The 12,657-nt window shown below is 43.3% G+C and overlaps 1 protein-coding gene across 1 annotated transcript in view; it reads right to left on the reverse strand.

Annotated features, from left to right (window-relative positions):
* plgrkt (plasminogen receptor, C-terminal lysine transmembrane protein) overlaps positions 1–10,546 on the reverse strand; it is a 14,512-nt gene extending 3,966 nt beyond the window's left edge. The window contains exons 1-4 of the mRNA XM_061221915.1: positions 10,408–10,546; positions 8,644–8,728; positions 6,950–7,080; positions 4,803–4,912 (exon numbers count right to left, since the gene is read on the reverse strand). Of these exons, the coding sequence (XP_061077899.1) occupies positions 4,803–4,912; positions 6,950–7,080; positions 8,644–8,724 (322 nt within the window). The 5' untranslated portion in view covers positions 8,725–8,728; positions 10,408–10,546. The remainder of the gene's footprint in view (positions 1–4,802; positions 4,913–6,949; positions 7,081–8,643; positions 8,729–10,407) is intronic.
* Between the last annotated feature and the right edge of the window lie 2,111 nt (positions 10,547–12,657).

A 12,657-nucleotide genomic window follows, 5' to 3' on the forward strand; every position in this document is an offset into this window, starting at 1 on the left:
AGGTTTAGTTTGCGCTGCCAATCAATTTGGCAGTATGATCATTGCCATCCAAGATAATAACTATTAAAGCAAATATGTTGTACATGTCGGATATTTTAAAAATATCATAATTAGATTACATATTGTAGACCAAATCAATATTCCCAGCAGCATTTGTCCTTTCTGTCACAGTAAAACAATCTCACTACAGGGCCTAACAACTAAATAGCAGTGCCTCAGATGTACGTGGTTTGGGGCTATCCAAAACAAATGCAGCACTCCATTTCCTGGCTTATAAAACGGCACATTTTCAGACTGTAAAATGCACTGAAGATAATGACTGGCTAAAGAGAAACCGATGCTCTTTCCATAGACCCATCTGATTCGCTGCCAAACTCTACACTTTAATTGAATGCAAATCTCAATGCTCCACCACTCATTTCTAATTTAGGGTATGACATTATGACTGCTTTGCAGTAATTCACATACTGGGAATGGTATTTAAGTAGCTTTTCATGAATCAATGTCTGTAGAGCAATATGTTGTGAATCAGTATTTCAACACACAGTGGCACCCTCTGGCTTTGGTATTGCTTAATGGAGGCAGACTCCATCAATTGCGAGGACAGGATTCTAGACCTGAGCACCAAGACTGCTTCTTTGAAAATACAACTGTAGCCTTAAAGCAGGATATGATCATGCAAGCCAAACTGAAGCGCATGGGGACCTATATTTAGCAGCTCTTTACAAGTGTTTTGAGAATACTACACTGCGAAATGTCCATAAATCTATGATTACATACAGAAATTATTAGTATTATGTGTAGCTCTGTGTTTCTTAATCCTGATCCTAGTGGCTCATTTAGGAGCTCCTGAGATCAATGACACTTAGTTGATTTTTTTAAATAAAAACAGATCTATCTGGTAGTGCAGAGTTACCTTTAACTCGCTGCATTAGTGTGCCGTACGCCAGATCTATCTGGTAGTGCAGATTTACCTTTAACTCGCTGCATTAGTGTGCCGTACGCCAGATCTATCTGGTAGTGCAGATTTACCTTTAACTCGCTGCATTAGTGTGCCGTACGCCAGATCTATCTGGTAGTGCAGATTTACCTTTAACTCGCTGCATTAGTGTGCCGTACGCCAGATCTATCTGGTAGTGCAGATTTACCTTTAACTCGCTGCATTAGTGTGCCGTACGCCAGATCTATCTGGTAGTGCAGATTTACCTTTAACTCGCTGCATTAGTGTGCCGTACGCCAGATCTATCTGGTAGTGCAGAGTTACCTTTAACTCGCTGCATTAGTGTGCCGTACGCCAGATCTATCTGGTAGTGCAGATTTACCTTTAACTCGCTGCATTAGTGTGCCGTACGCCAGATCTATCTGGTAGTGTAGATTTACCTTTAACTCTCTGCATTAGTGTGCCGTACGCCAGATCTATCTGGTAGTGCAGATTTACCTTTAACTCGCTGCATTAGTGTGCCGTACGCCAGATCTATCTGGTAGTGCAGATTTACCTTTAACTCGCTGCATTAATGTGCCGTACGCCAGATCTATCTGGTAGTGCAGATATACCTTTAACTCGCTGCATTAGTGTGCCGTACGCCAGATCTATCTGGTAGTGCAGAGTTACCTTTAACTCGCTGCATTAGTGTGCCGTACGCCAGATCTATCTGGTAGTGCAGAGTTACCTTTAACTCGCTGCATTAGCGTGCCGTACGCCAGATCTATCTGGTAGTGCAGAGTTACCTTTAACTCGCTGCATTAGTGTGCCGTACGCCAGATCTATCTGGTAGTGCAGATTTACCTTTAACTCGCTGCATTAGTGTGCCGTACGCCAGATCTATCTGGTAGTGTAGATTTACCTTTAACTCTCTGCATTAGTGTGCCGTACGCCAGATCTATCTGGTAGTGCAGATTTACCTTTAACTCGCTGCATTAGTGTGCCGTACGCCAGATCTATCTGGTAGTGCAGATTTACCTTTAACTCGCTGCATTAATGTGCCGTACGCCAGATCTATCTGGTAGTGCAGATATACCTTTAACTCGCTGCATTAGTGTGCCGTACGCCAGATCTATCTGGTAGTGCAGAGTTACCTTTAACTCGCTGCATTAGTGTGCCGTACGCCAGATCTATCTGGTAGTGCAGAGTTACCTTTAACTCGCTGCATTAGCGTGCCGTACGCCAGATCTATCTGGTAGTGCAGAGTTACCTTTAACTCGCTGCATTAATGTGCCGTACGCCAGATCTATCTGGTAGTGCAGATTTACCTTTAACTCGCTGCATTAGTGTGCCGTACGCCAGATCTATCTGGTAGTGCAGATATACCTTTAACTCGCTGCATTAGTGTGCCGTACGCCAGATCTATCTGGTAGTGCAGAGTTACCTTTAACTCGCTGCATTAGTGTGCCGTACGCCAGATCTATCTGGTAGTGCAGAGTTACCTTTAACTCGCTGCATTAGCGTGCCGTACGCCAGATCTATCTGGTAGTGCAGAGTTACCTTTAACTCGCTGCATTAATGTGCCGTACGCCAGATCTATCTGGTAGTGCAGATTTACCTTTAACTCGCTGCATTAATGTGCCGTACGCCAGATCTATCTGGTACTGCAGATTTACCTTTAACTCGCTGCATTAGTGTGCCGTACGCCAGATCTATCTGGTAGTGCAGATTTACCTTTAACTCGCTGCATTAGTGTGCCGTACGCCAGATCTATCTGGTAGTGTAGATTTACCTTTAACTCGCTGCATTAATGTGCCGTACGCCAGATCTATCTGGTAGTGCAGATTTACCTTTAACTCGCTGCATTAGTGTGCCGTACGCCAGATCTATCTGGTAGTGCAGATTTACCTTTAACTCGCTGCATTAGCGTGCCGTACGCCAGATCTATCTGGTAGTGCAGATTTACCTTTAACTCGCTGCATTAGTGTGCCGTACGCCAGATCTATCTGGTAGTGCAGATTTACCTTTAACTCGCTGCATTAGTGTGCCGTACGCCAGATCTATCTGGTAGTGCAGATTTACCTTTAACTCGCTGCATTAGTGTGCCGTACGCCAGATCTATCTGGTAGTGCAGAGTTACCTTTAACTCGCTGCATTAGTGTGCCGTACGCCAGATCTATCTGGTAGTGCAGATTTACCTTTAACTCGCTGCATTAATGTGCCGTACGCCAGATCTATCTGGTAGTGCAGATTTACCTTTAACTCGCTGCATTAGTGTGCCGTACGCCAGATCTATCTGGTAGTGCAGATTTACCTTTAACTCGCTGCATTAGTGTGCCGTACGCCAGATCTATCTGGTAGTGCAGATTTACCTTTAACTCGCTGCATTAGTGTGCCGTACGCCAGATCTATCTGGTAGTGCAGAGTTACCTTTAACTCGCTGCATTAGTGTGCCGTACGCCAGATCTATCTGGTAGTGCAGAGTTACCTTTAACTCGCTGCATTAGCGTGCCGTACGCCAGATCTATCTGGTAGTGCAGAGTTACCTTTAACTCGCTGCATTAATGTGCCGTACGCCAGATCTATCTGGTAGTGCAGATTTACCTTTAACTCGCTGCATTAATGTGCCGTACGCCAGATCTATCTGGTACTGCAGATTTACCTTTAACTCGCTGCATTAGTGTGCCGTACGCCAGATCTATCTGGTAGTGCAGATTTACCTTTAACTCGCTGCATTAGTGTGCCGTACGCCAGATCTATCTGGTAGTGTAGATTTACCTTTAACTCGCTGCATTAATGTGCCGTACGCCAGATCTATCTGGTAGTGCAGATTTACCTTTAACTCGCTGCATTAGTGTGCCGTACGCCAGATCTATCTGGTAGTGCAGATTTACCTTTAACTCGCTGCATTAGTGTGCCGTACGCCAGATCTATCTGGTAGTGTAGATTTACCTTTAACTCGCTGCATTAGTGTGCCGTACGCCAGATCTATCTGGTAGTGCAGAGTTACCTTTAACTCGCTGCATTAATGTGCCGTACGCCAGATCTATCTGGTAGTGCAGATTTACCTTTAACTCGCTGCATTAGTGTGCCGTACGCCAGATCTATCTGGTAGTGCAGATTTACCTTTAACTCGCTGCATTAATGTGCCGTACGCCAGATCTATCTGGTACTGCAGATTTACCTTTAACTCGCTGCATTAATGTGCCGTACGCCAGATCTATCTGGTAGTGTAGATTTACCTTTAACTCGCTGCATTAGTGTGCCGTACGCCAGATCTATCTGGTAGTGCAGAGTTACCTTTAACTCGCTGCATTAGTGTGCCGTACGCCAGATCTATCTGGTAGTGCAGAGTTACCTTTAACTCGCTGCATTAGTGTGCCGTACGCCAGATCTATCTGGTAGTGCAGATTTACCTTTAACTCGCTGCATTAGTGTGCCGTACGCCAGATCTATCTGGTAGTGCAGAGTTACCTTTAACTCGCTGCATTAGTGTGCCGTACGCCAGATCTATCTGGTAGTGCAGAGTTACCTTTAACTCGCTGCATTAATGTGCCGTACGCCAGATCTATCTGGTAGTGCAGATTTACCTTTAACTCGCTGCATTAGTGTGCCGTACGCCAGATCTATCTGGTAGTGCAGATTTACCTTTAACTCGCTGCATTAATGTGCCCTACGCCAGATCTATCTGGTAGTGCAGAGTTACCTTTAACTCGCTGCATTAGTGTGCCGTACGCCAGATCTATCTGGTAGTGCAGATTTACCTTTAACTCGCTGCATTAGTGTGCCGTACGCCAGATCTATCTGGTAGTGCAGAGTTACCTTTAACTCGCTGCATTAGTGTGCCGTACGCCAGATCTATCTGGTAGTGCAGATTTACCTTTAACTCGCTGCATTAGTGTGCCGTACGCCAGATCTATCTGGTAGGCCAGGATGAAGCTGAGCGGCACCACAGGAATGAAGAGACCCGGCCTCCTCCTCTTCAGAGCTCTGAAAATCAAACGGTTTTGTTCACATGCACACACTTCATTACAATCTTCATTACAACATATAAAAGTAAAATGAGATGACTCACTCTTCTTACAGAACATTTAAAAGCAAACATTGAGTTCTCAAGATATAACAAATACACACACACACTGCTGGATATAGAGGTGCCAGATCTGAGTTTTATGTTTTGGGAGTTTTGGCAAGTAATTACCTTGAGCCTTGTAACCTTACAGTACTACGAGTCTGACCAGACATTGTGATGTCAGATAAGTCCATCACAAGTCCAGGAGATGTGCTTTGTTCATGAACCAATGGCCAGTTACTTCTTCATACAAATCATGAGATGCTAGTGGAGCAGTTTTGATTGCAGTCCAACTCAACCACTTACCTGCAACAAACAGAATTCTGGATAAAAGAAAGATTAGCGCTCAAGCATCCAGAAAAGAAAGTTTAATTGAATTAGTTTTCCCACCAAAAATTCAGCTCTGATTCATTCAAGAAAAAAGTTGTAGTCAGCACAGAGTTGTATAATTTGTGCGTTTACTAAAACAGAAAATGTTCTGGGGCTTAATGAAGCCACACCTATACAGAAATCATGACTCACCAGCCATTTTCTACATTTAATTATCCACATTACCCTTACAATATACCCAACCTTTAGCTGCTAGGAAATATTACCAGCTGCAATCAATTTTACCAACATTTGGGAGGAGGTAGGTGTTCTTTTCATAGCCTGGAAGTAACTGACCCATTTATGTTGATCAAGAAAACACATCAAGATATTGACTTATTATAAAACAGAGTCAATCTAATCAGGCTCATAGTGCTGCAAGGTTATGAGCAGCCTGGTCAGGCTCATAGTGCCATAAGGTTATGAGCAGCCTGATCAGGCTCATAGTGCTGTAAGGTTATGAGCAGCCTGGTCAGGCTCATAGTGCTGTAAGGTTATGAGCTGCCTGGTCAGGCTCATAGTGCCGTAAGGTTATGAGCAGCCTGGTCAGACAGGCTCATAGTGCCGTAAGGTTATGAGCAGCCTGGTCAGACAGGCTCATAGTGCCGTTAGGTTATGAGCAGCCTGGTCAGACAGGCTCATAGTGCTGTTAGGTTATGAGCAGCCCGGTCAGGCTCATAGTGCCGTAAGGTTATGAGCAGCCTGGTCAGGCTCATAGTGCTGTAAGGTTATGAGCAGCCTGGTCAGGCTCATAGTGCTGTAAGGTTATGAGCTGCCTGGTCAGACAGGCTCATAGTGCTGTTAGGTTATGAGCAGCCCGGTCAGGCTCATAGTGCCGTAAGGTTATGAGCAGCCTGGTCAGGCTCATAGTGCTGTAAGGTTATGAGCAGCCTGGTCAGGCTCATAGTGCTGTAAGGTTATGAGCTGCCTGGTCAGGCTCATAGTGCCGTAAGGTTATGAGCAGCCTGGTCAGACAGGCTCATAGTGCCATAAGGTTATGAGCAGCCTGGTCAGACAGGCTCATAGTGCCGTTAGGTTATGAGCAGCCTGGTCAGGCTCATAGTGCTGTAAGGTTATGAGCTGCCTGGTCAGGCTCATAGTGCCGTAAGGTTATGAGCAGCCTGGTCAGACAGGCTCATAGTGCCATAAGGTTATGAGCAGCCTGGTCAGACAGGCTCATAGTGCCGTTAGGTTATGAGCAGCCTGGTCAGACAGGCTCATAGTGCTGTTAGGTTATGAGCAGCCCGGTCAGGCTCATAGTGCTGTAAGGTTATGAGCAGCCTGGTCAGGCTCATAGTGCTGTAAGGTTATGAGCAGCCTGGTCAGGCTCATAGTGCTGTAAGGTTATCAGCAGCTTGGTCAGGCTCATAGTGCTGTAAGGTTATGAGCAGTCTGGTCAGGCTCATAGTGCTGTAAGGTTATGAGCAGCCTGGTCAGGCTCATAGTGCTGTAAGGTTATGAGCAGCTTGGTCAGGCTCATAGTGCTGTAAGGTTATGAGCAGTCTGGTCAGGCTCATAGTGCCGAAAGGTTACTAGCAGTCTGATAAGTTTCAGGGTTGCAAGACTGAATAATGCAGCATTCCTACCCAGCAGTGAGGCCCAGGGTTGCCAGACCGAAGAAGGCACCATAGTAGTTTAGGAACTCCCTGGACCAGGCGATCTGCATGGCCATCTGTCGCTCCCTCATCTGGTTCTGCATCTGAATCTGGCGCTCCAACTGAGCACCACACAGGACTTTACACAAGCACTAACGATCAACCATCCCTCAACACATACAGCACCCACAAGGAGCTCCACACATCATCAGATACATTATTGCATTTCCTCTTGTTAAATTGTTTTTAAATGTCTGCAGTGCATTGTGGTCTTCAAGCAAGCAGCAAGCTTAGGCACCAAAAGGTGGGTGGACTCTTTAGCCAATTAATAAAAGTAATTAAGTTAATTAGAATTACTTCTGTGATGAAACACACAAAAAACCAGCGCAAATTGCAGCTTTCCGGGAACGGAGTCTGAGAGGTGCGTTCCGCATCTCCATATTGTTGATCCTTGCCGTTATTGTGTTATGTCCTGGTGACAAGAGGAGGATCAGCCAGATACTGAGTTCTGTGTGAGCAAAAACTATTACATTTCAAACTAAATTGGTTCAGAAAAATAAAGGAAGGAAAGAAGCATGTAAAGTGCAGAAACCAGAGCAGGGATGGGCAACTTGTGTGTATGCAGGATTTTGCACAATATAATGTTACAAGACAACAACATTTGCCAAATTCTCCAGTAATGTCAACCTGAGCATGAAAAAAGAAACTTAATTACTTCCCAATTAATCTTATTATGTCCGAAAAGTCGATTGCGACCATTTTGAAATCTGAGAAAATGTAGGCCAACAACAGGAAAATGCTTAAAAATTGATTCATTAGTCCCATTACCATTGAAATCAATGCTATTTGGCGGCCATCTTGAAAACATTCAAAACCATTTCGGATCAAAACTGATATTCAGAACCAACAAATGTGTTATGATAAAAATTGATTGGAAAGTAGAAACAATGTGTATTTCAGACGTCTCACATTCATATGTGGTATCTCCTCATAACAATCAATACAAAGATAAATATTTTCAAAACATGTTACAGTACATTTCTCTGATGTAGGAAATCTTGAAACAAGTCCACTTCAATGCTGAAATACTTTGATCCATCCATTATCTTAACCCGCTTATCCTGAACAGGGTCGCAGGGGAGCTGGAGCCTATCCCAGCATACATTGGGCCAAAGGCAGGAATACACCCTGGACAGGTCGCCAGTCCATCGCAGGGCACACACCATTCACTCACACACTCATACCTACGGGCAATTTAGACTCTCCAATCAGCCTAACGTGCATGTCTTTGGACTGTGGGAGGAAACCGGAGTACCCGGAGGAAACCCACGCAGACACGGGGAGAACATGCAAACTCCGCACAGAGAGGCCCCGGCTGACGGGGATTCGAACCCAGGACCTCCTTGCTGTGAGGCAGCAGTGCTACCCACTGCACCATCCATGCCGCCTGAAATACTTTCAGACACATCAAATAAATAAATACATTTGCCGGCTGATCTTTTGAAAAGCTTTAAACATTTCCTCTGAAAATTCTTGACTAAAGATATAAATCTCAGCTGGGCAAATAAAGTATAAAAAGAACATGCTATATGGTGTTCAGTAGCTACTTCCATCCGCTCTGCATAATGTGTTGGTGGTTGACGTGCAGCAGAAAACTATGAGCCACATTTAACGCACGCTCTCACCTGGAGCCGTGAGTTGAGGACCATGAACTCCTGCTGCTTCTTCAGGCTCTGATCCATGGACTTCGACATAAAGAACCCCATTGTGCTGCAAGAAAGTTTCAAACACAAGCATATCAGTGTATAAATATCAGTGAGGGTTATTCATTACAAAACTGTTATTCATTTGTATGTGATACTGCCCAACCTCTCCCATAATGGGCCAGAACCCAATACAAGTGCCAGACTGAGAAAAAAATAAAAACAATAATAATAATAAAACAAATGACAGGAAAACTGCATTAGCCTGGGCAAGTTGGCAGGATGGTGAAAGTACCTTTGTGAGAAAACAAAAAGGAGTCTTCTGTGAGTAAACTTCCCTACTCTGACCTAAACTACCTAAAAATGAGCTCAAACAAAAAGATAACCTGCCTGGTCATCTGCAAACTTACAAACACACTATCACAAAACACACAACCAAAACACTTAGCTAAATATATAAAACACCAAAAATGGGTCTCAAAATAACAGGTCCAAAAAATCAAGCACTTGACAAAAAGTCTCTTCTAAAAAAATATATATATAATTTGGCCAGTCAGCTGGCTGATTAGCTGTACCTGCAGGGCCCAGCTACAGTAATGCACAGGGGAACAAATGCAATGCGTTATGACAAACATGTTGTAATGCTCAGCAATAATAACTGTTTAAGCATAATATGAAGTAACTGGGCCACACAAAAAAAAAACAGTGCCCCTCATTTGCAAGGGTGTTGATGCATCAGGCCAATGTGTCTCCAAAAGACATCACTGCCTCACTACTTGACATTTTATAACCTACAAATTATTCTCCTTAAAATGGGTTTCATTCTGTGAGTGCATATTTAGGAGTCTACGGTGATATTTAAAGTACAACATCTTGATAGGCAGTTATGTGGCTATTGCAGCTGGTTTACCTTCCAGAGTCCAGTGTTCAGCGTTCTAACACTGAGAAAATGACGGCGAGGGACAGTATACGGTAGTGCTGTATGGTTTCATTTATATCAAACCTGTACGTTGTAACCTCTTTCATCAGTGTTCTTTTACTGAAGTACGTTTGCACTGTATCACTAGCTACATACATTACATAAAATAACTCTGGTGGGTTTCGTCTTCTATAATCTAACTAGAAAAATGACTTGGGTGATGCGTCGTGTTTACCAGGAATGTGATTGCTCAACGCCGACTTGTAAGACACCACAACAGTGTCAAAACTTGAGGAAAGTGACCGCCTGCACAATGATCGAGGAAGTAAGATAACGGCACGAATGTCGACGTAGTTCGCCCAACCTCAGGCCACACTGACACAACTGTGGCACTGTTGATTACATTACATGTTGTGTTACCGAGCTAGAAAGCACACTAGCCAATGCTATGGCAAAGCCTCGGTGTAACTAGTCTTGGTTTAAACGCCATCACGTGCAGTAAATGACTGGTTTTAGCAATTCAAGTTATTGAAGGTAGCTAAAATTTTTAGCTCGCTAGCTATGTTCATAAAGTAGCTTCTTATATTAGCTAGCGAGTTGTATTGCCTTGGTATGATGAAAGCCTAGCTAGACTTGTGGGCTGGAGAGTGCATTGGTGGCTTCATGAAATGGGTTAGCACGATTGTGATTAGCCAACTAGTTATATAGCTATTGTAGCATTTGCAAATATGCAAGTTATTGCGTGATATCGCTGTATTGACCCTGAACAAGAGATAGCTAGGCTAGCAAATTTTAAACGGTAGAGTAAAGTTGGAAAGCCAACGTACCTTTTGTTCGATTTCTGAAGCGGTCTCAAAAGAATTGCAACATAAATGTGAATCCTAAGTATGAAATATCTGTAGAGTGAGACACAATCAAGTTCAGCAGGTCAGGCGTTGGGAGCACGCCAGAGCTTGTACTATGTGCCGCCCATGCGACGCTGTCAGCTCGGCCTGTCATTGGTCCGTGACCAGTGTTTTTGGAAACGTCACTGCAAACGGTGCAACCTATTTTTTCAGCTTGGTATAAACTCAACTGGAGTCTGGAGGACTTAACTTGAGGACATTTGCTGGGGAAGGGCTTGGCTCCTGCCGTATGAATGCTGCATTTCTTAGAAAACCGAGGATATTCATATAAAACGTCTATCCATATATGTAGAGCTAAATGTAAAGATAGAGCCAGCTCTTGTACCTTCTGTTGTAAAACTATTGAAACTCCTGTTCACTTGCTTTACAGTTGTGTTACATGATCAAAACAACAATTGACATTCCTTTCCTCCTTTTCTAAAATGTAAAAATTAAGTGATCATTTTAAGTGATATTTTTGCAGTTATTTTTGCAATGCTCAGTAGTAGCTATTATTATTACAATTTGTTTGTTTGTTCATTCATTTGTTCCACTGTTGCTCCTCACATTACTCAAGCTTTGTAGCAACGAATCACTGACACTATGAAGGATTTACAAAAATGAGTCTCCTTCAATTTTGAGAAAACTTTTAACAAAAGCACAATTGTTTTGTGGTTGTTCAAGATGACACGTGCATACAGCCATTAAATGAGGGACTATATTTTTCAGCATACACCCAAACTGGTGCTTCATGTAGCATTGTGAAAGTATAACTGATAGTTTATTACTCATGATGCTCACACTTTTGGATTGTGCTTAAAGCACTATGAGCCTGACCAGGTTAACCTTACAGCACTATGAGCCTGACCAGGTTAACCTTACAGCACTATGAGCCTGACCAGGTTAACCTTACAGCACTATGAGCCTGAACAGGTTAATATTACAGTACTATGAGCCTGACCAGTATAGCCTTCTGCTAGCCTGCAATACTGGTTTACAACCAGGCTAACCATGAGTCTTGCCAGGTTACCATGAGATAAGTCCACTCAGTTGTACTTTGTTAACATGCCAGTGGTCAATTACTTCTGCCAAATGATTACATAATTTAGGTGGGGCTCCAATTAGAAATGGCAAAGCAAGTCAGGTGATCTGTTGATATTTAAAAGACTGCTAACTGAAACTTGTTTGAACCAATCAGATTGCATCAAGCCATTCTAACAAGCTTCCTTTCACAGACACTTTTGAGAGAGATCATCTGAGGACAACCTTATGGAGTGACAAAATGTCCCAGAATTCACCAGCAGATGGCACTGTCTACCCATTCACACTATAGTGTAACGCTGCATTTTAGCTGAACTGGAAATCAAAGTTAATTCAGCGTCGTCTAATGATGAATGTAGTGAGGCTGATTATTATTATTATTATTATTATTATTATTATTATTATTTATATTATTGGTGGCTGTGAAGCAACTGTTTGTTCAGAGCAGTGAAACTTACAGTGACACAAAAAAAACTTTTATAAGCTTTGAGCTCCTTCCATAAGAGCCAGGTTCTCTGACTGGTGCACATCGTTATTTTAATATTATGATCAGAAGATGGGCAGACTGTGGCCATAACGGCAACAAATGGTAAATGGTTAGCATTTATATTGCGCCTTTATCAGAAGTGCTGTACAATTGATGCTTCTCATTCTCCGATTCACACACACACACACACACACACACACACACACACTCACACACCAATTGCAATTGGCTGCCATGCACGGGCACCAGCTACCTCATCAGAAGAAGTTGGGGGCTAGGTGTCTTGCTCACAGACACTTTGACACAGGGATCAGGGAAGCATCGAACCAACAACCTTCAACAACTGCTCTTACCTCCTGAACTAATGCCGCTGAAACAATACTCTAGACTAGGTAGGCTGTGGCATCCCAGTGGTCAAATCATTCAAACACTTAGGAGTGTATACCTATCCTTCTCTTCTAGCTATTTGCCTAAACAATTTTGGAACAATTTCTTTTTTTTTGGAACACTGAGTGTACTCATTGAGCACTTTGTCAGGACCTGTACACCTGCTTGTTAATGCAAATATTTAATCAGCCAATCATCAGGTAACAACTAAATGCATGAAAGTGTGCAGGCATGGACAAGAGGTTCAGTTGTTGTTCATACCAAATCTGAATGGGGAA

Source organism: Conger conger, chromosome 15 (assembly GCF_963514075.1).
Source record: "Conger conger chromosome 15, fConCon1.1, whole genome shotgun sequence".
NCBI lineage: Eukaryota > Metazoa > Chordata > Actinopteri > Anguilliformes > Congridae > Conger > Conger conger.